Source organism: Eptatretus burgeri, chromosome 5, assembly GCF_056783735.1.
Source record: "Eptatretus burgeri isolate ZD-2024b chromosome 5, Ebu_testis_v1, whole genome shotgun sequence".
Classification (NCBI taxonomy): domain Eukaryota; kingdom Metazoa; phylum Chordata; class Myxini; order Myxiniformes; family Myxinidae; genus Eptatretus; species Eptatretus burgeri.
In genome coordinates, this window is record NC_140965.1 from 78,108,823 (window position 1) to 78,136,013 (window position 27,191).

Here is a 27,191-nt window from a genome sequence, read left to right on the forward strand (position 1 = left end):
AACGTTAGTTAATGAGAACGTGGATGGATTGAGATGTTTAGTTTTTACCAGCAGTGGATGAATCCGCAGCGCGGTCACAGTGCGTGATGCCGGCACTCTCACTAGCACAAAGCAGTGGTCACGTGGCATGACACCATCAAAAAGGAACTCGCTTTAGACCCGTCAATGGCGAACCAAGACTTTTGTTTATTACTTACTTCGTGCCCTGCGTCCATCGACCTCGGAGCGCCTCTCCGGATATGTCTCATCCCGACGTGTTGACTCCATGGTAGGAAGCAATTTGTCACCCTTGAACATGGGATCACTGCCAAGTTTACCGTCGTTCCTTCTTCCTTTTCTGGTTCTTACTGATACTCTTCCTTTTTGTGTGGCTCAGTGTCCTCATTTGGATTTTCTTTCTTTTTGGGTGGGGGAAGGTTTGCCAAAGGGGGTTGGGGGTCCCAGAGTCATCTTTTGGTAAAGGTTGGTGTAAAGTGAAGAAAATTTTAAAAATGGACATTGGTGATAACGAAGAAAAATCAAACTTGGAGTAAGAGGGAGTATCTATGGGAGAGAAGGTTGTGGTATTGTGGGTAGGGGAGAGTCTGTATGTCTGTAGTCGTAGTTCGTCTGCAGTAGTAAAGAGCTTGGAAGTTGTCACGTGGAAGTACAGAGTACAGTGTGCAGTTGCAGCCTGCAGGTTCCCATCACTTCCTAGCTTCTGCAATGCCCCCTGTCGGTTAGAGCAGGAAATTGGAACTTGTTCATGCTGCTCGCGATGATCACAGGATGCCGGCGATAGCTCGCCTACTCTTCGCGAAGGACAGCGCGGGATCGTTAACGTCCACCAACTAATGCCGACAGACGTCTAGTTTAATATCCACCCGAGGGACGGCACATGCAGACGAATCGCCCTGCCTGTGAAACACCGGGATGGCAGTTTATCGCTGGGTCAGGATTCGAACCCAGGCGAGACAGCTCAGAGACGAGGGTGCGTTTCTCTAGAGTGCTATCACCTATTCTGCCGACACAATGAGGCTGTGAAGTAGATTGAGCAAAAGTACTTTGACGGATTATAGTTCCCATCAGCTGTACTCTGGCAGGATGGTATCGTGCAGAAGTACAGAGACATGGCAGAAGTAAATAGACACCTTAAATCGAGTCATTCCATCTGTATAACGCAGTTTTACTTAGTGATTTGTACTAATATTCAAGTATCTCTTTGCAGAAACGAGTTCCTGGGTCTTGTACGACAATTAACTCTGCTTCGAACCCAGGGAGCACACGACCTTTCCGATTTTCAGAGGACGAATCGTTGGCCATTTGTAAGGTGGAGTCAGCCAGCGTCAGACAGCTCAGAACCTTGAAATTCCGCTTTCTGCGGTCAATTCACCAGCGAAGGCAAGGAATCCACAGCTTCCCGTTCTGGTCGAGCTGGGCTCTCAGAAAGGTGTCTTCGAGCTGTCAAGTGGTCCATTGAGAAAACTCCCCGTTGCAAGGCAGCAGATGTTTCAGAGGAGGTCCAAGTTAGCTCAAGAACTGCTGCGCGGAACCTTCATCAACTGGGCTACTTTGGGAGAGCAGCTCGGATACAACCTCTTCTTATTCCAGCCAACATTCAAAGGAGAAATAAGTGGGCTGACGAGATGGCCACCAGACCCTTGGACTTTTGGCAAACTGTCATTTTTTCAGATTAGTCCCAATTTGCTCAATTTTCTGACAGTGGAAATGTATAGGTCTGGACACTTCCCAGTCAAGAGTTCTCTTTGAACAGATTGCAGCCAACTGTCAAACACGGTGGTTTTTCAGTGATGGTGTGGGGAGAAATCTGAAGCACTGGTCGGTCAGAGCTTGTGGAGTGTGTTGGCAACATCAACTCTATGATATACATTTATATCCTTGAGGATGGACTTCTCCCTCTGTTTCCATGTAACTTCCATGGCCAAGTCAGTCTCCTGACATGAATCCCATTGAACACCTCTGGGCCATATTGGATCGAGCTGTGTGGAAAAGTCCAGGAAACCAGCATCACGGGCAGAATTGCTAAACCTTTTGTGTGAAGCCTGGACAGAAATCCCACAAGAGAAAATTTCGGAACTCGTTAGTTCTATGTCTGAAAGAATAAAATAATTGAAATCTGCAAATGGCAAGTCCACCAAATATGAGTATGTATTAAAATGGATCAAATGTTCTTGAAATGTTAAATAAATTATTTGAACATCATGGTGTCTATTTACTTCTGTCATGTCTCTATAGCATGCTTAAGCTTTGAGCTGTCAAGTCTGGGTTCCATTCCCGACACGACTATATATTGTCGGTTTGTTTTTATCAGGCAGGGAGTTGCATTATAAATTGTGCCATGTGATGTAACCAAATTTGAATGTAAAACATATATTCATGTTTTGCCTCATTCATATTTATTTTATGCTCATTTCTTTCCTCATACATATTCATGTTTTGTTTCATGCATATTTATTTTCCACCTATATCTTGCCTCATGATCATGGCAGATAGTGGGTCTCACTTCCTGATAGGATCCTTCCTGGGAAAGCCACATTTCCAAGCTGGCCTCCAAAGTCAGTCACCAACTGGGCATCCATCGTGCAAAGTCCTTCCTTGGCACACCTGAGCTCCTGGTAACGTACAAAGCTTTCATTCGCAGCCTGATGGAGTATTGCTTTCCCCTCTGGGCTGGTGCTCCTGCCTCTCTCCTTTCTGAGCTTCACACAGTGGAAACCAAGGCATTTAGGATCATTGGTATCTCCCGCGATGAAACTGGGTCTTTGGGTCTCTCACTCTCTCACCGCAGGCAGGTCGGTGGTCTTTCTGTCTTCTGCCATCTCCTCTCCGGCCTCCCCCCCACCCTCTCCCTACCCCCGCTCTCACTGCAAACTGTCCCCTCCCCCCATAAAAAGTTTTATGGAGATGTTTTATTTCAAGAGTTAGGCATTGATACAGTTATTTTCACTAGTATTGGAAATAGCACATGTTACTTGTCATCAATCGCTCCAAGATATTGATACAGTTGTAGGGGTAGATGGAAGGATCTAATAGGGAGTTTAACATTGTGTAGAGTTGCTTGGTCCGTGGAAGAGTAGAAAGCAACTCGATGTAATTAAGTTAGTGATCTGTGAGCTCAACACATGTTACGTGTCACCACACAAGGGGTGGTGCAGTGTTAATTAGTCTCGGGAGAAAAAGTAAGTTCCCCAGTATGTAATTGCCCTCTGTGATTTTTCCCTATGTTTTTTTTATACTTCAAGCCAGGCAGTAAAGCTGGGAAACACATCCCTGAACCACAACAAAGAGGAGAAGTCCCGCCTTCCCAGGTTTGGGAGCGAGCAGGCCACACCCCGGAGGTGGGCAGAATATGTAGAGGGCATAGAGGAGAGGGCGCTTTTGGAAGGAGGAGAGGCTGGCGCATTGCAAGGGGCTTAGAACTACTGCACAGGATGGGAGATCGGTTACATGTGTGGTTAGTGAGAGGCTTCCGACCGGATATAAAGAGAGATCTGTGTGGTGGTGGTGGTCGTATGGCAGTTTAGCTGCCGGGGTAGCTATCATTTCTTGAAGCGCAACTGTGTCACTGATGCAGTGCCCCTCTACCAGTACACACACTGGAACTGGTACTCATTTCGCCGACCTTGGAAGGATGATAGGCTGAGTCAACCCCCTGGTGTATTAATTCAGCGGCTGACAGGGCTTGAACTCAGGACCCTAAGATCCCAACCCGCCACCCGAACCACTGAACCAACACCAGGCTCTCATCTGTGAGATCAAGGTCGAGGGCAGGCAGGCTTGCACACATGTGGATTGTGGAAGGCTTTTTTTTTTAATACATTGTCGAGGCTCGTATGAGAGCTAACACACAATGCACAGCAAGGGGGGCATGAGACAAGAGGGGCAGGAGTGAGGACAAAACAGTGGGGAACAAAGACATTAGGAGATTTTCAACAAAATTTCGATTTTTTTTTTTTTTGGCATTTCTACATGTTATAAGTGATTTCCAACAAAAAAATATGCCAAAATTATAATTGCGGCTGATTTTGGAACTTCAGGTGGATATACCCACGTAAAATCAATTTCTGTCTCAAGGAATCTAGTTATGACGAATGAATTGAGTATGTAAAAGTTAAAAGTAAAAGGGAAAGCTGCAAACTATAACTCTGTGAGCACTGTTGACGTCAAATTGAATGAATAGGATATCAGGTTCACTTGAGTGACCGAGCAGTATTGGCGGCAGAGGTTTTGCACTCTACCGAGTGCTCCCCCTCTAGTTATCTACTATAATATTGCTTATATTTAGCCAGAGATGTCCACTTTGACAAGGACGTGGTCAGAAGAACCGATTGGAGCGAAGGAAGAGCAGCAGATATTGTCAGAGAAATTTGTCAAAATCAGACCCAGAAGAGATGGAGTGCCATTAGTTGAGATCCGGGTCGGGAAGTTGACCGATTGAGTCAGTCCCAATGAGGCACAGAAAGCTTTTGCTGAGGTGCCATGACAGGTGAGAGGTACCCACACCGAGCAAACTGGCATGATGACAATTGAAGTCGCCACATATGAGGAAGAGAGAGTTTGGATGAGAAGATAGAAGTTGGTCCATGTTTTTGGATAGTGAGGTGTAGATGGAGTCATCACTGTTAGGTGGACATTACATTAGACATATAAACATGAGGTTGGAGTGGAGGGGAAGCTGTGGCCAGAGGTATTCCTGGGGGTGTGGGGGAGTGAGGGCAGTGCATGGAGAGTGAGGAATAGAGTCTTTGATGAAGAGAGCAACTCCTCCACCAGGACGAGGCTCAGGTCTGTCATACCGGAGGAGGGAGTAACCAGGGAGAGATACTTGGGAGTCAGACACGTCTTGGGGGAGGAAAGTTTCTGTTAGGCAGATTATGTCTGGTTTGTCAGTGGCGACCTGTCTGAAAGGTTTGAAAGGTTTGAGCGAAGGCCCCGGATATTTGAAGTCTACACTTTTAATGAAGAGGGAGGAGAGGAGGCTTTGGGTGCAGGGGGTGGGACAAGGGACGAGGGGGAGAGGTAAGGAGGGTTGTTGAAAGAGTGTGGGGGATTGCACAATAGCTCGGGGACAGGGCCAGATGAGGAGGAAAAAAGGCTCTGTGGTGCTGGGGGAGAGGGGGTACAAGAGAGGGGGAAGAAGGCAGTTGAGGATTTGAGGAAGAGGAGTGAAGAGATGGAGGTGAGAAGGCAGTGGAAGGATGCAGGTTTGTGGATGAGAGGGGGGGGCAACTTTGAGAAGGATGAGTGAGGGGGGAGGTTTTGAGAGAGGTGAGAGGGAGGCTTGGAGGGAGAAGAGTGGGATGGTTGGTTTGAGAGTGAGGGGTGAGAGGGGTGAGTTGGCACTGAAGTTGGAAAAAAAAGAATGGTTGATGGAAAGCGAACATTCATAGCAAACTGGGTTTTCTTTTTAAAGTTTTAGGTCAGAGATGCGATTTAACACAAATCTTGATGGATGCAATAAAGGCGAATTCAGAGAATGGAGAGAAGAAACGCTGTAACAGTTGGATTTTTTAGGCAAGGTATGAAGGAGAGGTCAAATTGAGAGCAGTCTGCTTCAATACTAGAAAAGTAGTGCATTATGATACAGTAAAGAGTACCACATGTGTGAAAGAGGAAGAGGAAGCATTATAACAGATCGTTTTTATTATTATTTTTAATGTTTGAGAGAGTTTTCAACAGATTATATCATGGAAGTGTTGTAGAAAAAATTGAGGAGGAAGAAGAATAAGAGAAGGATGAAGAAGAAGAAGGAGTAGAGAAGAATAAGAAGAAGTAGAGAAGAGGAGGAGGAAGAAGAAGAAGAAGAAGAAGAAGAAGAAGAAGAAGAATCGAGACTCGTGAGTGTGCGAGGAGAAAGGTAGTTTTTTATGTTTATTTTTGTTGATTCAAGACAAGAAATAGAGTGATTAGTTGGGAGGGATGGGGACGCTAGGAAAGTGGGGAAGATAAAAATTTAAGGTAATGGGGAGAAAAAACAAATAAACACGATCATACACCGAGGGGAACCGGTAGGCCTCAAGCACCCGGTAAGACAAGGTCGATAATATCTCACAAAATAGCACAATTTTTGAAGCAAAACCGAATTAGGAACACACAGTAACATGCAGTTAAGAAAATAAACAGTTAAAACGGGACAGATAACGACCGGAAACTTAACTTTGAGATCGTCAGCAGAGAGCCCGGAAGGAGATCTGTCAATGCTCCAAACCCAGAAGTGGAAGTCAAGCTTCCGTCTGGATAGAACAGGAGATGTGCAGAGCACACACAGGAGGCATGTGTGAGGAATGCACGAGGCAGGTGGCACCTTTGGAAAGAGAAAGGCTGGCACATTTTGAGCCTTCGTGGGGAATTCTGCTTGCAGATTGCCTGGTGTATGTCTGCCCTGCCACAAGAGAAGTGACAGCACCATTTGTGTGCGTCTGCACGTGCTGGTGGAGGCACTCCCCATTCCAAGTTCAACAAGGACCAGCTCTGGCCAAGCTGAGTACCAGTATACTTAAAAAGGTTTTGTTTTGTTTTTTCTTTTCATTTTGTGTCACACTTTGTCTGTATTTGCGTCTGTGTGTGAAGCCTCGACAGTAGGATTTATTTATTATTATCATTCCATCCATCCATTGGGACCATACTATGTGTAGAGCATTGGGGTTGGTCCTGCGCACACGATAGCAGAATCGGGCGAAAGCGAGTGTTGGCCACGTGCTTAATGGCGGATCCGTGCACACTGTATGGGGCATGCTCGATTACAGGCGGACCTGTGCTTAGCTCGTGACACCTTATTATCATGCAGAGCAGGGCACGAATGGCACATATCTTGTTCTCGTCTGTGCATGGGTTTACTCCAACACCTTCTTGTCGATCCTCGCTGGCGTCCGCGAGTGTTCTCCACGTATGGCGGACGTCTCCTCGCCTCTCCGGCCGGCGAAGCCACGATCAGGCAGGGGCGTGTTGTACAGCTTGGGTCGCGTGGCGCATCATGGAGCAGGCACACTGACCAGCACAAATCGGGGGTGCCTGGGTGGGCATGTGGGGCCGCCGCCACCCCCGGCCGGTCATCGGAGCATGGCCCAGGAGTTCGGGCAAGGCAATTCATGTTGCGGAGTTCGGTGTGGGGCAATTCATATCATGTTGTGGGGTCGGAGCGAGATGATTCTACAGCTTGAGGTCATCTTGCCGGAAGTGGAGTGGAGCCGGCGAAAAACAAAAACAAGGCCGCCCTGCTTCGAAACAACCCTGCTGTGATCGGACACCTGACCCACGACGTCCTCATTGTCAAATCAAATTTAGAATGGGTGACCAATCACGTCTTTGGAGTTCCGTGTTGATCGGATAAGGCTTTTTTTGTCCAACATGGCTGCGAGACAATGTGACCGATGATGTTGAAATTTTCAAACAATATTCCCCATGCCGAGTGGATTATATTAAAAAATATATATATATTTCTCTGAAACCACTTAGCCTTTCGATGCGAGACTTTGCAGTGATGATCCACTACTGTTTCTACAAATATTTTATTTAACAACGATCTCATCAATCACATGATGTAGCAGCCACATTGGTTTTAAAGAAATAATTAAACAATTATTTCTCTGAAACTGTTTAACCGATCAATACTGGACTTTGTAGTTATGATCCACTCTCCTTGCTGCATACATTTGACATAAAATGACATCATAAGTCACGTGGTGTGGCAGCCACATTGGTTTCAAGGAAAATATTTAAAATATATATATTCCGGAAACTGCTGTAGCAATCGATGGGAAACTTTGCAATTGTGATTCACTGTCCTTGCTCCATGTAATGCAACATGTTTCATATTGATCTGTTAAGGGGTTTTGGAGGGAAAGGTTTTGAAATTCTCGGTTTTCAAACTAACATGGCAGCCAAACAACGTGACCAATGGCATGCAAAATTTGGACTCTGCCCAAGATTTGGTAGGTCACGAGTGTGAAGTTTCATTTTGATGGGATGAGGTTCGTTTTTTTATCCAATATGGCTGCCACACCATGTGACCTATGATGTCAACATTTCCACACGATATGCAGGTCTATGGTTTGATGATGCTTAGTAAATTTCGCTTTCCTCAGATAAGCGGTTCCAGAGAAAACATTATTTCATATTTTTCTTCAATCCAATATGGCCACCAAACCACGTTCCATCAATTATTCTTCATCATCCTAATATCCCCAAGTGATGGGGAACGTGTCTGAAGTTTCCCCTCAAACTGTCCAGCCGTTCTGAAGAAGATTTTTGAAGGGTTGAGGATAAATCGAAGCTGGCTGCCAGACAATGTTCGTTCTCTCTCTGCCTCTCTGTCTCTCTGTCTCATTTTCCCTCAAACTGCCGTCGAACGTTCTCTCTCCCCCAACTCTCGATTTTGGCCCTTCCCTCCTTTTCTTTTCTTGGCCACACTCCACCCCTTTAAGGGAGGCATCTGTCGCGGGGAGGCATCTGTCACTCCGCCCCTTGGGAAGTGATCCCCCGCTCCTCCCTTTGGGAGGCGATTCAGCACTCCACCCTACCTCTTTCATGTCAAGCCTCCCGATTTCCCCCCCTCCCCCCGGACAGAGGTTTACAGAGGGGTTTTTACACACAATTTCCTGAACTATAATCCTCAATTATTACCACCAACATCCCCTGTATGGTGTACAGGCAAGCAAGATGATGCTTAAGCTGATGTTTCCCTACTTATATATGAAGATGGCTATCTACTCGCGCATGGACCATGCTACACTACACATGGACCATGGTAATATCTAGCCCCCCCCACACACACACACACACACACACACACACACACACACACACACACACACACACACACACACACACACACACACACACACACACACACACACACACACACACACACACACACACACACACACAAACATAACAGTATTGTTTTATTTAAAGCAGGCTAAAATGCATACTATGTGATGAAAAACACAGATTTCTGCATTATAATAGTGATTTGGCGCAAAAAGCGGTGTCAGAACAAGCTAATGTGTTAAAAACGCATATTTTAGGTAAATAAGACCATTTTTGCCTGAATAAGGTTTCTTGTGCAAGATGTGTTCTTTTCCTTAAAAGAATGTAAAACGCACAATCTGAATACACATTTCTGCATTGGCATAGTGAGTTAAAACAAAAAATGGGGTCAGAATAAGGAAATGTGTTGTTAAAAATGTAGATATATAATGCAAATTCAACTGTTTTTGCATAAATTTGGCTTCTTGTGTTGTTCTTTTAGTACAAGCTAAAATACACACTATATGATAAAAACATGCATTTCTGCATGGGAATCATGAGAGAACAAAAAAGAGTGGTGTCAGAACAAACTCATGACTTGTTAAAAACGCTTGTTTCAGGCAAATAAGACCATTTTTGTGTGAATAAGGTTTCTTGTTTAAAATGAACAATGCTTAGAACAATGCTTTTTGCTTAGAACATGTTAAAATACACACTATTTCATGAAAAATCTATGTTTTTGCATTAGAATAGTGATTTGCAACTAAAAACAGGGCCAGAACAAGGAAATATGTTGTTAAAAACACTTGTATTGGAGAAATGGTACTGTTTTTCCATGAATAAGATTTTTATGTGTAAAATGTGTTATTTTGCTTAGAACAATCTAAAATACACACTATTTTGATGAAAAACATGCATTTCTGCATCGGCACAGTGAGTTAGAACAAAAAACAGTTCAGAAGAAGTAAATATGTTGATAAATACATTTATGTTAGATGAAGTCGACTGTTTTAGCAAGAAGAAAGCTTCTTGTGTAGAATGCATTGTTTTCCTTAGAATGGGCTAAAATACACATTATGTGATTGACAAATGCACATTTCTACATTAGCATAGTGAGTTATAACAAAAAATGGGGTCAGAACAAGGAAATATGTTGTTAAAAATGCTTGTTTTCAGCAAATAAGACCGTTTTTGCAAGAATAAGGGTTCTTGTGTAAAATATTTTGTTTTGTTCAGAACAAGCTAAAATACTACGTGATGAAAATCATGCGTTTCTGCATTGAAATAGTTACCTAGAACAAAAAACAGGGTCAGAGCAAGCTAATGCATTGTTTAAAACGTTTGTATGAGGCAAATTAGACCGTTTTTGCATGAAAATGGTTCCTTGTGTAAAATGTATTGCTGTGCTTAAAATAGACTAAAATACACATTCGGTGTGGGTGGTCCATCTTCTGTTGTGACTCCCTAAGCTTTGTTAAATTGGCTTGTTCATCTGGCGCCTAGTACGAGCTATTCAAGTAAAGGTGTAATGTAATTGTAACAAAAACTTAGTATGTACCAGGTTTTACCCTGGTTGCGGAACAGCATTGTCAAAATTGTCAGATTTGTCAAGAACACAATCCGCGAAAAGGACCATACAATGTTCTTACTGCACACCTGTGAAATTGAATTATTATTTGAATTTATAATCATGTAAAATGAAAAATTGTCTTAGTTTAGTGCTTTGAAAAAGAATTTAATAAATGTATATGCTGAGAAAGACCAGACTATGCATTTCTCTATTCAAGTTGAAAACCTTGTAAAACCTTATCTGTTTGGTAACCATTGTCTGGTGACCATTTAGTCAGCAAGGCAAAACATGGCTCTTTTCTATTTCCCCCCTCCCCACACCCCTTCCCGAGGCTGAAAATAACACTCTAAAACAAACCAAAATCTCTCTATGTTGCAAATTTGAAGTCCACAAAAGTCCATCTGATGTTATGATTAAAACTGTTTATAGACTCAAGATTCTATGTAAGTTTTAAGTCTTTGACTCACAATATCATTGAGAGTTGAGACCTTTCTTCCTGTGCACGGAAGTGTTCTTTTGTTTTATCCAATCAATGGCTTGCATGTAAACTTACTCTTTTTTTTTTTTTTACTGTTTTGAGGTCGCTGGAAAACCTGCTTCGACACACCCAACACCAATGTTACCCTTTGTACATATCCAAATTGATTTTGCTGGAATGCTCGCAAACTGTGGATTCAAATATGTCCTTGTGATCGTCGACGTGTTTTTTAGATGGGTTGACGCATATCTATGTTGAGAAGGAGATGCAACCACTGTCACCAAATTATGAATGAGGAATTTAATTTGCCGACTCGGGATTTCTTGTAAGCTTTCAAGCGATAGGGGAACCCATTTCACAGCTCAAGTGGTTTAGGAATTGTGCAAAGTGTTGCAAATTTAACAGCATTTTCATTTCCCTTACCACTCTCAATCGGCTGGAGCTGTAGAACGACCAAATGGAATTCTTGAAAACAAACTGGCAAAGATTTGGAGCCAGACCGGTCTGAAATGGCCAGATGCTTTACCGGTAGCTTTATTACCTCCACCACCAAAGGTGAAGTTGGTTATGTTTTCACTGCTTTCTGTTTATTACTTGGTGAAATCTTCGATTTTGTCAAGTATGTTGGTCTGTTCCGTTTGTTGGTTTGTTTGTTTGTCCAGTCGTCTCCAGCCCAAACGGCTGGACCAGTCGTTCTTAAATTTTTACACCTGATAGGCAATCCACCCGAGACGGTCCATGTCCAAACCCCGTCTTAATCGGACTAAACATAGCGATGTGACATCACAATGTGAAAACACATTTTTGGACATAACTCGGTGACCAAACTCAGTGACTTGGACATAACTCGGTTGACGCCAAAATTAAACTTCATTCAAATATCTAAATGATTACTAAATGCATCTTATTACAAATTGCGCATAGTTTTCGCAAGCGTATGACGTCAAAGTTTTACCTATTGACATCATTTTAAAAATATATTTACGCTCGTGTGCAGCCGAAACTACTGAAGTAATCGTTCTCAAATTTTAACATGTGATAGCCAATCTTGCTGAAATAGTCTGGGATCAAATCACGTCATAATCGCACTTAACGTCATGACGTTACGTCAAAAAAAAGTGAAAACAAGCTTTTGAACACAACTCAGTAATGCCAACATTTGGCTGTTACATTTGGTTGACACCAAAACAAACTTCAATGGAATATCTAAATGTTTTAAAATGTATGTTAGTACAAATTATGCACAGTTTTCGCAAGCGTATGACGTCAAAGTTCTTAGCTATTGGCGTGATTTAAAAAAAATTATATTCGTTCTTCAGGTCACAATTCTTAACTGATTTGGATGAAATTTTAACAGCTGATAGAAATCCACAGTGCAAAAAGACATGTGACTTTTGGTGATGTTCAAGATCAGCATCTGGATTCTGCATCACTTTGTATTATCACCCATTATAAAGCAATGGGTAATTTTGTGAATTACACATGGCTATTTCTCAAACAGTTTTGCACTTATTATATTGAAACTTATACTGTCTATTTATGCATGTAATATTAACATATGTACAAAGTTTAATCAAAATTGACCCAAGGTCAAGGTCAGGGTCACCCAAAACATGAAAAACACACATATAAAATACATATTTTTGTTTTACAACATATTTCAAACCCGATAACGGGATCGTAAAGCTGGTTGAAAAGCAATGTTCCTAGGTATTTTGAAATATTTTCTACGATCAAAATGAAGGCAACAAGCATCTCTGATAAGTTGTTGAATGTCACATGGTGGCTTTAAATGAGTTGTGAAAATTTTCAATCTGCTTCCGTTACCATGACAATGCGCCGCCTGATAATTGTTATTTGTGATGTCGCGTCATTTTATTAATGTACGAACAAATAAACACCACACATTCCATGACATTACAGCTTGGACCACCACACGGAAAGGTCAACTAATTCGCTAAGTGTCGTGCCAAGCACGATTTTTCATTTCTTTGTTTGTCTGATTGTTTGTCCACTTGTTACTTGCAAAATTGAAGAATTTTCAAGTATAGTGGTCAGTCGATTTTGTTATTTTGTCTGTTTGTCAAATTTGAAATTTGAAGAGAATTTATATTTCAGGTGACTGAATTCAACTATCGAATGATTTTTGTGGTCAACAAAGACCAAAAGGTCAGCATAGGCCCAAGGGCAACAATTAAAAGTGGTATTTCTGAAATCCTCAATTTTCATCCGATTGACTTGACAAGGTTGGGTGTGTGACAAGGACAAACTGATTAGATTTTGGTGAAATCTGGATCCAGCGACTCTAATTTTTAAAGTAATTCTTCACCATTGAGAGATAGCGCCAAAAATGATATGGTATTGTAAAGCACATTTCAAAAATGTATTGGGCCTGATATGTTCTCATGGATCAGGCATTACGTGGCGGAGGTATGCACTAAACCGACTGCCCTAGTTGTCAATGCATTCATCAGTGAACAGAAGGATACGTCTCTCCCCACAAAAAATTCTAATGGGTAGACCAATGAGACTGCCAGTGTCATTTCCTTTGACAGTAGAGGAAATAGATATACATCAGATGGATGATGCCATGTTGACATTTTGCATTGCGTTAACACAAGCTGTTAAAGCCTTTCACTCATAAGTGAAGGAAGCACTGCCGGAGCCAGCTAATGCTGACTGCCACAGCTTCCAACCTGGTGACTTTGTGTTTGTAAAGCCCCATAAAAGAAAGAACGCTCTCCAGCCAAGGTGGATCGGCCCCTCGCAAGTACTTCTGACCACCCACACTGCTGTGACATGCAAAGTCAGAGCGACATAGATCCACTCCTCCCACTGCAAAAGAGCTCACAGGGAAAACCTGAGCAACAAGAAACATCCTCAACCACTGCCTCATGACTACGTGGATTGTTTTCATCATCTTTTGTGGTGTTGTACCAACAGCTATGCTTTTCTTGTTAAAAGAAAGGGTACTCCCCTGGTCGATAGGACCATCTTGTACTGAAAATAGAAGTAAAGTAAAGCATTTGAGTAGTAATGCCACACAATATGTGTTCTAATGCATTCCACACTTGCATATTTCGCAACACCCATATATCGCTGTCATAACCACACCCTCACACACCCAGGCACACATACAGAAACACAAACAGCAATACTCCCAAATTGACACCACACGCATTAAGTCACCGAGAGCAAGGGGAAAAAATATAAGTTCTGATGGAACCACTACAAGCTGAGTAGCATGACGAAGGGTGAAAGGGGATCAACACATACTTGGCTGTCTCCTTCAAACATGCCCAACGTGCAAATCAGAGAAATTGCTGGGTCTGCATTCACATACCCCCTTCGTCACATCGTGGACTGCCACTTGTGGTAATTCCATTTGAATAAAAAGATTATCGGGGTATCGGGTGGATGATACATTATGACTTGTCAGAAAAAGTTGAAAACGATGGTGGGAAGGCTACTCGCCTTAATCATTATTATCCTCATTACAATTTCTCTAAGCTACCTCCATACTTTAGAATTTGGAAAAAACATCTGCTTGACTTGGAAGAACCCTGAAAGTGAATATAATTTCAGGAACTCTACATGTTGGTACAAGATACAAGTAGATGGCTTTGCAGAGAACAGAATGGGAACTAACAATATATACCTTATGGTGGCCACTCATGGAACTTACTTTATATGTGGAAATAAGGCTTATCCATAACTCTCCAAGAAATAGTCAAGTTCCTACTACTTAGGCTAGGTGGTGCCTCATATGCACTTGCTGACTCACTCTCCCTTACAAACCTCAAGCAGAAGGAAAAGAACTATTAAGGAGACTGAATGGTTCTTCATGATTGCTTTGCCAAGATGTGGCACAGCAGTGGAGGCCAGAGAACTTATCCTCTTGGCAGCTTTGTTTGAGGAACTTGCCAACAAGACCATTGACAGCATTGCTGAAATGGTAGCCATATGAACTGTAACCATGCAAAATTGCATTGCTCTGGACTTGTTGCTCACTGCCCAGGGGGGAACATGCGCCGTCATCGGTACAGAATGTTGTATCTCAATCCCTGACAACTCTGATCACATTGACAGTTTGGCTGAAAAGATCGAGGCGGAAGGGGAAAAGTACCACAACTACAACCCTGATGATCTTGGACTGGTCTCTTGGCGAAAGGGGTTTTTTAGGAAGTTGGGGTGCTAAAATATTGCAATACCGCATCATGGGACACGTGTGCTGCATTGTAATAATGGTGATAGTGAAATGCATTGTTTCCTTACCAGCACTGTGCATGACAAAGGCTGTTGCGAAAGTAATGGTTAGTGTTTAGAGTCCACCACTTGAAGGGGATAATGGATATTTAAGCCTGTGTAAAATTAGAATGGAGGACCAATAATAAAGAAAGTAGTTATCCTCCTTAGGATAAAAGGGGGGAATGGAGAGGTTAAATTACTTTTTACATGCACAATTAGATATTGACAGCTTCTCGCAGTTTACATTAACCAATGTACTCAATTTGTTTTTACGTATCTGTTTTGTTAAATTCATCTTTGCTGCTATTTCTAATGAACTTCTCTTTTGTACTTGCTTAAAAATGAATAACAAAAATATTTTGTTGTTTATTATTGAATCCAATTACCAATAATTTGTCTTTGTTATTCCTTTATTGTGATAAAAGAGCCTGGTGTTGGCTTAGTGGTTAGGGTGGTGGCTTGGGATCCGAGGGTCCTGAGTTCAAGCCCTGTTGGCCGCTAAATTAATACACTAGGGGGTTGACTCAGCCTGTCATCCTTCCGAGGTTGGTGAAATAAAGTACCAGTGTGTACTGGTCGAGGGGCACTGTATCAGCGATACAGTCGCGCTTCCAATAAATGATAGCTAGCCCGGAAGCTAAGCTGCCATATGTGCAAGAAGAAGAAGAAGAATTGTGAAAAAAATACTGTTACCTGGAAACATAAAATGAGTTCCAGGGGACAATTATATAACTCCTGTATTCTGGCATTGAAACTTGTCATGGATATATGTTGGCCCTTATAAACATTTGGTTTCTATTCAAAGTAAAACTGGACAGAGAGCTCGTGAGAAAGGAAGGAAGTACACTCTCTCAACATAACCATATCTTATGTTTACATGTGACCTTTGCTTTAACTTGGCTGTTATCAATGTTGGGCCCTTGCACCAGATCTTTTTCATTTGAGCCTTCTCTCCCCTTTCTACCATGCAACTTATCTTGTTTTTCTTCCTCTCCTGCTAGTACAATGCATTCCTTCATATTCTTTCCCTCCCTCCTTTTCCTCTCCCAACCTGGATAACAACCCTGCTTTTTGGGGCAACTAATTATGAAGGTTTTGCAACTATTCATGAGAACCTCCCTTTTCCATGTATACTGAACAAAAATATAAACGCACCAAGCGATTGTTACTATTTTACCTCAAACTCATTAATACTAAATCTTCACAACAATTTGGTTATAGAATCCATGACAATTGAGCATTAAATTTCAAAGAGTTCCTTGAGAATTCTGGCGACAGTCTTTGTGCTACAACAGCCGACACAACCGAGGTGTCACTGTCAGAGTTCACACAGTCAGTAGCGGGTGTGTCCACCGTTGGCGTCGCGCAGAGCGGTGCATCTCCGGCGCATGGACATCACCAGATTATCGATGGTGGCCTGAGGGATGTTTTCCCATTCCTCCTGGAGAGCCACACGGAGCTGGCGGACGTTCTCTGGGACTGTGTAACGTTGTCGTACACGTCGATCAAGAACGTCCCAAAGGTGCTCAATGGGCGACATGTCGGGAGAATATGGAGGCCAGTCAAGGACATCAATGTCCTCCTCACCGAGGAAGTCCATGCAGATCCTGGCAACATGGGGGCGAGCATTGTCGTGCTGAAACGTCACATGGTGAAGGCGCACAAACGGCACGACGATGGGTCTGAGTATCTCGTCCCTGTACCGCTGCCCGTTCAAGTTGCCTTCAATGAAATGAAGCCGAGTGCGCTCTCCATGGCATATGCCTGCCCACACCATAACACTGGCACCACCGTGTGACACCCGACGAAGGACATTGGCGTCAGTGTAGTGCTCCCCAGCCCGACTCCAGACGCGGAGTCTGCCATCAGCCCGATACAGCTGGAACCGCAACTCATCGGTGAACAGCACTCTCCTCCATCATGCGAGGGTCCAGCGCAAGTGAACATTGGCCCAGTTCAGTCGGGTCTGATGCCGGACTGCAGTGAGGTCGAGTCCCCGGTGTGGTTGGCGGGCTCGGAGGTTGGCCTCCCTCAAGCGGTTACGCACCGTCTGGGCTGAAATGCGCCTGTTATGCAGCCCGACAGTCTCATCGGCAGTCCTCGTGGCCAGTCGGAGTCGATCCCGGAGATGTTGCAGCCTCATGTGACGATCCTGACCGGCGGTGGTCACACGTGGTCGCCGGGCATGTGGGCGGTTCACGGTGCTTCCAGTCTCTCTGAGGCGCGTTCTCAGGCGGCTAATGGTGGAGTGGTGGACATTGAAGTGTGCTGCAACGGCCCATACTGACGTCCCAGCATTCAGCATGCCAATGGCGCGCTCCCTCAAGATTTGTGACATCTGTGGCATGTTGACATTTGGCACCAGTCCACATTTTGGGGAGGCCTTTTATAGGGCAAGCTATAGGGAGTGTTTGTGTCCTGGTCACGCTCACTGACCATCACTCTGTCAAGCCCCATGGTGCTCATGGGAAGGATTACTCAACGTGTGAGTCCACACACTCAGTGGCCAATTTCAATGAGAACATCTGTCTTGAGCAAAACAAAGGAACCATTGCTCAAACATATCATCGGTTTGACCATTTTCCCATAATAGCAATCTTGACTTAGATATTTAGGTTGGTGCGTTTATATTTTTGTTCAGATACATGTTAAAGATTTGAGCTCTGATGCATCGATCCTGAGTTGGAGATTGGTTTCTTCGACATCAGACGCAGGGGGTTTCTTTGAAGGTATGAATAAGGCTTCTTGGGTAAAATGTATTGTTTTACTTAAAACAGGCTAAATTTCACATTATGTGATGACAAACACATGTTTCTGAATTAATATAATTATCTGGAGCAAAAAGGGGAGTCAGACCAAGCTGTTGTGTTCAAAACTGCTTGTTTTAAGGAAATTAAATAATTTTTGCATGAATAAGGTTTCTTATGTAAAATGTATTGTTTTCCAAAGAACAATCTTTCCTAACACGTTATTTCATGAAAAACACGTGTTCCTGCATTGGAATTGTGACATGGAAGAAAAAACAGGGCCAGAACAAACTAATGGATTGTTGCAGACTTGGAATCACGGGGGAACGAAGGTGGGGATATCCCAAGTTCTCCCCAAACCCATTGGGAATCGAGGCCGTCGCACACGACTAACTTCATGTCACGGCAGGTCACCGATTGACTGCGAACGCCAATAACTTGACCACGATTCAGGCTCCTCCGTCTGACAACTAAGTGCACAAAATAGGGTGTTGACTTCAAAATCGTGATGCAAAGGTCCCCTTTGGCATGGAAGTTCCTTAGGGTCATAGAAACAAATTTATCCAAAGACACACGTCATATCTCAAAATCCAAGATGGCCGCAGTCGACCATTTTGGAAAACATGGCCCAGTCATAGCTCATGAACCATTTGTCATCGAAACTATTATGACACGTGTTTTCTAGCTAAATTGAGGTCGCTGAATTCATTTCCGGCATCAGCTATGCATTTCAGATGCATTTAAAGGTGAAATCCAAATTATAACAAATTTTATTGTTTTTCACATTCAGAAAATTTGAGGTAATTAGATTATCCATTGTACAATGTCGTAATTACAAGTTCTTCCTCTTCTCCTCTCTTGTCCTGGTACATCCTGCCAGTGTGGGCGCACGAACCTTGACATCTGCAGAGAAGCATACAGCGCTGTCTCTGCACGCAGCACTTACAAGGAGCTTTACATTCAGTCTTACACTTGCAAATGGACCACAGAGTCTTCTTCCCCATCTCATCTGGATTGAGGATCTCATCAAGATTCACAACTTGTGTGTCTGACGAGAAATGCTGGTGAATGCTGATGCATGTTCCATGGAGGGCTGATGTTGCCGTTGTAGAGGATGGATTATGGTCAATGTTGTCAAAACCGCCTGTGGTGAAAACGTGTTTAACTGCCTGAGAGGGGACCACCACACCAACTAATGACTGAATTCGCAATATCTGTACTAAGCACTCTCAAATGGTTATACGAGATGCACAACCCTCGCTGATGCAAATCATCGATTAGAGATTCACGTCCAGTTTGAATATGTACTTTCATAGCCATATACAGCGAAGCTGGTGTTTCCCTATCTCTGTTGTGACGTGGAACACTGTCACGTTTCTTGGATCTGCATGCAACCGAGTTGAAGATGATCTGCTTCCCAATTGATGTTGCAACCTTGGACTTCTTAGATCCAGGAGATGGCTGATTGATAGATGGTCCATCAAGAAGCATGTACAGGAATGAACGCAGAGTGGTTGGGATTGATTCAGCTTCAGATGAGGTTGAGAAGGAACCGGTAAAAGCTTGCCGCATTTGAAGATATTCTCGACGGAGGATCTTGGCTGCTTTGTGCACGGTGGAGACTTCAGTTGATGTATTGTCTTTCATATCAACTATAGCTTTGGATAGGTCATCATCGAAAACAAGAGACCAGCAACAGTTAATCTTTACTGCCTTGATGTCAGGAATCATGTGCTCAATGTCCTCTCCAAGGCGTGTTGTATTGCATTTGATGTAGGGAAAGCCGAGAGTAGCAATACGCTTATCATAAAGGGTCGTCAAGTGAGCCATTGCTGGTGACTCCCCTGAACCACGGTTATCTTCAATAAAGTCAAGTAACTCATTGAGAACATGTGCTCGCATCACCTGCGTGTTATGACTATCAGTGATGTCACATCCGACCGTCTCCACTTTCCTATACAGCCGAGTCAGGTACGCATGATGATAGACGGCATTGATAGCGATCAAGTCACCAGTGGACAGTTTAGACAACAGGCGTTTGTTGCCCAACAGCTGAGCACAGTCATTGATTTTTTTTATCCAAGCCAAGTGTAGCAGCTTTTCTGAGCTCTTTCTTGTTGCCCACTTCATCACAAAAGAGACACGGAGTGTCTACTGGTTCGCTGAAAGATGAAGAGGGTGATGTCTGTGTGACCGAGCTGGCTGCACGAGTTTTTACCGGGATAAATGACGCTTGTCCTTGATGCATATTCCTGGATCTTTGCACTTTCTGATTGTCGACAGCATTCCTGCAAGCTTTGTGCCACACTACATGATTAGACATCATCAGCTGCACCATATTCTGAGTATCACCGTCCCCAGTATTCTCTACGAATACAAAATCAGGCAGCTCAACGAATTCATTGAGTTCCTGGATATTGTTCACAACCTGTCTGTAAGTATCTGAAAGTCTTTCAGGATTGTTTCTCAATTTAACAGATGATGAGCGATCCGAAGTTGGATTATGAGTCTCGTCTGATTGACATATAAAACATAGGCTCCAGTCCATCGTGGCAGGCGTGCTTTCACAGTTATCGGAACTCATTTGGATTAGTCACTTTGAATCTGAAAGTAAAAATTAAAGGTCACATAACATAGATACATTATGTGACCAACTCATGTGTAGTTAAATTCAGCATGAGAAAACCATTTCTGAGTTGGGTCTGACCTAACCATCATATAGTAGACATGTTAAGTCATGTCTCATTCTCACAAATTTTTTTTCTCATACATTTGAGAAAAAATGTAACATTTATGTATTTTTGTCTATGATTTGACCTTTAAATCCATCAGAAAGCAAAATTGTCACCGGAAATGAGTTCAGTGACCTCAAGTTAGTTAGAAAACTTGTACCATAATAGTTTCTATGACAAACGGTTCATGAGCTATGACTGGGCCATGTTTTCCAAAATGGTCGACGGCGGCTATCTTGGATTTTGAGATATGACGTGTGTCTTTGGATAAATTTGTTTCTATGACCCTAATAGTCCAGGCAAACTAACTTTTGAAATGGAAAAAATTGCAACAGAATTTATTTGGGCACAGAGGTCTTCTATGAAGTGTCCTGAATAACATACTAAAAGTCCTAAGAAATTACTGCTGCAGAAATCGGTTCAATATGCAAAAATCCAAGATGGCCACCATAAATCAATAATGTCTCATATCTCCACCATCAGAAAAGATATTTGAATGATTTAAAATGCTATTATAGGGTTATTGGACATGTGGAATCATTTAGAATAGTTTACGACTTGATTGGATGCAAAATTCATGGAAAAAAAATCCAATATGGCCACTAAAAATCCATATCTTATTATATATTTGCATGCTAATCTTCACTAATCATCAGTTTGCTATATTTCGGGTATTTATTACTGAAATATGAATCATAGCATTACCTGGTGGAATCTATTTCCTTCAATGTATGTTTAATGTCTTATTTCAGGCAGGCTGAAGAAGCGAGATGTCGTCAGTCACGAGACAGACGTGTTGCATATGTGAAGAATCAACCGGCGATGGAAAGCCGACCGTTGTTCTACAAACGAAGGGCAGTGAAGGGGTGAATCGTGCAAGTCTACAGCGTGGTAATGATTTGAAAACTGTACCAGGGGAAGTAGTACATGTTGAATGTCGCCGTACATATTGCAAACCAGATAACATTAAACATGACATAGCATCTCATCAGCATCAATCAGAAAATCGATCTGATCTCCGTTCATTGCAACCGGCGTTCAATATTCAAGAACATTGCCTATTTTGTGGACAATCTGCGAAAAATGACAAGAAACGGAGAGACATTGATGTGTTTCAAGTTAGAACATACGAGTTACAAGCCAGTGTGCTTCAAGCTTGTAGTTCTAGGAAAGACAAGTGGTCTGATGCAGTGTATGGCAGAATAGCATTTGTGAATGATTTGCATGCAGCAGACACAATGTATCACCAGCAGTGTAGTGTCAATTTCAGGACGGAGAAAGAATATTCCCAATAGATTATCTGCAGACACAAAAAGGTTCAAACGTGGAAGACGTGAGACCAAGCGAGCAGCAGCATTCCTGGAAGTCGCTCAATTCCTAGAAGACAATGACGAGGGGCAAGCTACCATCAGTGAACTTGTTACGAAAATGACAGAGGATCTCGTGGACACAGGGCAGGATCCGTACAGTGCCAAATACATGAAAATTAGAATAAAGGAACATTTTGGTGACAGAGTTCTAATGACAGCACGTGGTGCAAAAGACTGTGTTGTGACATTGCGTGACACTGCAAGTTCCATCCTGCATGCATTTCATAAGCAATGTAAAGCTGAAAATGCTGAAGACGAGAAACTGCTGCAAAACTCATTGAGAGTGACGTCAAATCTATGGAGACCTCACATGATTTCTACCCAGAAATAGAAGATGTGGAAAATGAAGAATGTGCTCTGAACTATATTCCAAAGTCACTGCAAGTACTGTTGAGGACAATGTTTGCTGGACAGAACATTGACATGAAGCTTGCTTCGATTGGTCAGTGCATCATGCAAGCAATACGGCCAAGAGCCATACCAGCTCCTCTACAGATAGGCCTAGGGGTGCAAATGCACCACCATTTTGCGTCACGCTTCTTGATAGACACACTTCATGGGCATGGCTTCTCATGCTCATACACGGAGGTACACAGGTACGAACGGAATGCAGCACTTACCCAAGGTATTGTCATTCCTGGGTTCACATCAGAACACACTATGCAATATATTGCTGACAATGTGGATCACAATCTAGCCACTGTTGATGGTACAGGTACCTTCCATGGAATGGGTATAATTGCTGCAGTCACGCCAGGAACACGAGCCAATAAGCATATTCCCAAAGCAAATGTGACCGCTGCAGACATTGCTGCTGTTGGTCGCATAAACATTCGGTACTTCAAGATCCCTCCAGCATTACCACCTCTTACATAGCTACCCCTTGTATTGTTGGAGGCAGAAGATCCAACAGCACAGCTCGATGTCCTATGGAAGAGCTCACTACTACTTCATTCTCCAAGATCAGCATGGGCTGGTATGATGCAGATGTTGCATCATGGTCAACACCCAGGAAAGGCCTCAGTGATGTTCTTGCCAATGATTGATCTTGATCCGGGCAAAACATCATGTATCTACTCTACACTGCATTTCGTAACAGCTCAGGCAAAGCGATATGGAGTCACTCCAGTCCTGACATTTGACCAGCCCTTATATTGGAAAGCGATGATGATTATTATCCGATCTTAGCCCGATGACAATGATCTGAAGTGTATGGTTCTGAGACTTGGTGGGTTCCATATGCAGATGTGCTTCTTAGGTAGCATCGGACACCTGATGGCCGATTCAGGACTACAGGAACTCCTCGAAATTGCATATGCTAGCAACACTGTTAGCCACATGTTGACTGGCAAAGCTGTGTCAAGGGCAGTCTGTGGTCACCTGCTGGTAGATGCTGCACTCATTACCATTCTTGTGGCCGATACATACAACGTTCCAGTACCAACTAAGCAGGAAGTTGATGACTCCGAGGCTGTAGGTGTTCTACAAAATCCAGAACCGTCAGATGATGATGAAGAGACACACGATTTAGATAGACACCATCACGACTGACTTGACTGCAGCTGCGGAACTGTATGACCGAGCAATGTCATGTACATTCTCTGTGGAAGAGGTGTGTTCATCAGAAGCATTAGTGCGAATCCAAAGTAAAGTGAATGGAAAGAAGGAAACGATGACTGGGCGCACAGCAACCCTATGGTTACAGTATCTGGAGATGGTGGATATCCTGCAAAGGTTTCTCAAAGCAGAGTGAACAGGAAACTGGAGATTGCATCTTAAGTCAGTACGTGAAATGCTACCCGACTTTGCAGCAGCTGGACACAGATTATATGCGAAGTCCACATATGTATATCTGCAAACGTTGACCATGCTGCCCGAAACACACCCCGATGTACATCAGAAATTCGAGGAAGGGTATCATGTAGTGAGGCGTAGTGACAGATACTGGGGAGGACTGTTCACAGACCTCATCATAGAGCAGGTGCTAACGAGGAGCGTAAAAACGCATGGAGGCCTGACACGAGGAAAGGGCATGACCGAAACTCAGCGCCTACTGTGGGTAATGTCCATGCTGGCATGTGCCAACATGAATGATGCCATGCAGAGGTTCACTAGTGTGTCATGAGACCAGTGACCAACACAAGGATATGCCAAAGGTGAGATAAGCTAGAGATGTCAATGACACCCTGAATTGTATCAGCTATCTGGCACAGAGGGCTCCATTCATTGAAAATCCATCACTGTTCAACATCGCCAATGGCATGACGGCCCAAAAAGGAGTCAACGTTGACCGATCAAGGGAAATTGGGTAAGATATTCTAGAGTCTATGGTCAGGGTCTCTGTAGAAGATCATGTCTTCAAGAAAGCTGACCAGGCCACGACACTTGGATCAAAATCAACAGTGAAGGTCAAAGGAGAATCTGTAACGGTGGATCCACACTTGATATTTCAGAGGTTGGTAACTGTAGGACAGCGTTCAGAAGATGTGTCATCCTTATTCAAGTATGAGCTCTGCACTCATCCACCTGCACTGTTTGAATCAGCTGCACTCCCCCTGCAGGCAAATAAGGCAACACTGGCCGATGTGCTCTGGAAGTCTATGAAGGGAGAGCAACGAGATCCCAGTGAAAATGTCCAGTATGTGCTAGATGGTGGTGCTCTACTTCATCGCATACCATGGCCAAGAGGATCTACATTTGACAGTGTGTCAAATGTACATTGCGTACATCACACATAAGTATGGAGCTGCTGTCGTTGTCTTTGATGGGTACAAAGATGAGCCCGCAACAAAGATGCCACACAATTGAGACGAACAGGGGCTTGTGCTGGTGTGACAGTACACTTCGATGGTGACATGATGATTCAATCAAAGAAAGAAGATTTCCTGAACAACAAGGCAAACAAGCAGCGATTCATCCATTATCTGAGCGACAAGTTGGAGAGAGCTGGCTGTAGCATAGACCAGGCAACGCATGACGCCGACGTGTTAATTGTTCAAACAGCAGTTGCCTCTGCCCAAACAAAAGACACTGTGCTGATCGGGGATGACACAGACCTGCTGATTCTCCTACTGCGCCATGTCAAAATGGACAAACACGAGTTGTTCATGGCACCAGAGCCTAAACAATCCACCAAAAGGAAGAGAGTCTGGTGCATAAAACAATCCAGGGAGTTGCTCGGTCCTAAACTGTGTGATCATCTGCTCTTTGTCCACGCAATTGCAGGCTGTGATAATACCTCTCGCCTGTTTGGTTTAGGGAAGGGCATGGCAGTCAAGAAAATCGAGAATGACCCTGTGTTCTACAATCAGGCCAAAGTGTTCAGTAAACCTGATCAAGCGAAGGAGGCGATCATCGCAGCAGGAGAGAAGGCATTGGTGTCAATGTATGGTGGTGCCGAAGACGAAGGACTAGACAGCTTACGATACCGGCGGTTCTGTGAAAAGGTTTCAAAAGGCACCGCCGCCGTGGAACCCCAAAGTCTACCACAAACGTCTGGCTCCTCGAAGTACCACAGCCTTCGTGTATACTATCAGGTTATGGAATGGAAAGATGCCTGCATCAATATGAGACCAGAGGATTTTGGATGGAACGTTGTCGACGGAAGATATCTGCCAATACAGACCGACCAACCAGCCGCTCCATCAGAACTACTGGATGTCATCTGTTGTAGCTCTAAGAAGGACTGTACCACCTGGAGGTGCACATGCCGAAAATATGGCTTGCCTTGCACAAATGTGTGTGGAGAATGCCGTGGTGCGAGCTGTACCAACTCACAGTTACCAGACTTGTCAAATGCATATGATGACGATGGTTGAGTTGGACCCAGTCTAAACGGTGTATCAACTACAATGATCAATCACTGTATGACAATAGTATCATGGTGTGTCACATTTCTGCTATATTCTTCATGTGATGTGTAGAATTGATGTTGATGAGTGTGTTACTAAAGTATGATGTAGTGAATAAACTTAAAAACACTTACCTGCCTTCATTATATGAGTACACAATTTCATTCAATACAATTTGTCATATAACAGTGCGAATATACAAGAAATGGATTTTTGGAGGCCATATTGGATTTGTTCAACGAGTATTGCATCCAATCGAATCGTAACCTATTCTAAATGATTCCTTATGTCCAACAACCGTATAATAATAATAGCATTTTAAATGATTCAAATATCTCTTCTGATGGTGGAGATATGAGACATTATTGATTTATGGCGGCCATCTTGGATTTTTGCTTATTTAAACGATTTCCGCAGCAGTAATTTCTTAAGACTTTTAGTATGTTATTCAAGACACTTCATAGAAGACCTCTGTGCCCCAAAAAATTCTGTTGCAATTTTTTTCCATTTTTAATGGTTAAATGGGCTAGATTGCCTGGACTATAAGGTACTTCCATGCCAAAGGGGATCTTTGCATCACGATTTGAAGTCAAATGTCACTTAACATGTCTACTATTACTGGGGAATCGTGCCCTTTGCGATTGTGCTGTTCTCTTTATTGGATCTTGATTAATGCGGCCGACCTTTCCACGAGCACAATGCCAGACTGATATGAGAGCCAATTAGTTGGGGAATTATAACCTCCCGGCTAATCTACATACGGACATTGCTGGACCAAAGGAAGAAAGGACAACCACAGGCAGATTGGAAATATATTGTGCTGTTCACAGGACTTGAACAAATCCCACCAATGCAAGATGAGCCGAAGCGATGGAGGCGGTTTATGCTCATCGAGAGCTCGGCGTTGTTCTTCTTGTGAAGACAAAACCTTAATCTCTTGGACTCGGCTCTTGTACATACAAGATCCGGATCTCCTTAAATACTGAGCACATGTACACATCCTCACATAGACGGTGCCTTTTGCGAGCGTCTATCATTAACTTTTAAATATATTCGGACATTTGCTGTAAAGTTTCGAAAAGTTCACGTTATTATTTAAAGATTATTCCATTTATCGTATTGTAATTTCGTAAATACATTATTTATTTCGTAAACACACGATATATCGTAAATACGTAAATACATTATGACGGGTCTCGCTATTGGCTTAATGAAGGCACGTGACGAAATATCGGAAGTTGTTGTTTTTGTTTTTAGCGGCAAAACCTTTAGGACGCTGCTCTTGGACACATTTGTCCTTGTTATAACCCAACGGTGGCGGTTTTGATCACTCTATAGCAAACGGGACGAGGAAGGTGGCACGTGGAACTTTACTGAGTAAATAGTGCTCATTTATCTCCACACAAGAGCGATAAAAAGGCTCGGCAAGAGGGATGCGTGGGCGATT

At 43.2% G+C, this 27,191-nt stretch overlaps 2 protein-coding genes across 7 annotated transcripts in view; one reads left to right on the forward strand and one right to left on the reverse strand.

Moving 5' to 3' along the window:
• The window catches only part of TLR3 (toll like receptor 3), a 58,691-nt gene extending 58,343 nt beyond the window's left edge, over positions 1 to 348 (reverse strand). For 5 of the 6 annotated variants that reach the window (XR_015058491.1, XM_085882521.1, XM_085882523.1 and 2 more), the window contains exon 1: positions 198 to 348. Coding sequence is in view for 3 of the 6 variants with exons in the window: in XM_085882521.1 (XP_085738647.1) it covers positions 198 to 297 (100 nt within the window). In the remaining 3 variants the exon portion in view is untranslated. Of the gene's footprint in view, positions 1 to 48; positions 107 to 197 lie in introns of those variants that run through there. The other variant, XM_085882524.1, reaches the window with a different exon arrangement.
• On the forward strand, positions 108 to 25,871 carry LOC147026753 (uncharacterized). Its single transcript, XM_085882545.1, has 2 exons — positions 108 to 268; positions 21,276 to 25,871. The coding sequence occupies exon 2, from the start codon at positions 24,749 to 24,751 to the stop codon at positions 25,709 to 25,711; it is 963 nt and encodes a 320-aa protein (XP_085738671.1). The 5' UTR covers positions 108 to 268; positions 21,276 to 24,748; the 3' UTR covers positions 25,712 to 25,871.
• Positions 25,872 to 27,191: the final 1,320 nt, after the last annotated feature.

Excerpts from the sequence above, each read along its gene's own strand:
- LOC147026753 (XM_085882545.1), top strand. The coding sequence starts at position 24,749 with ATGATGATTCAATCAAAGAAAGAAGATTTCCTGAACAACAAGGCAAAC.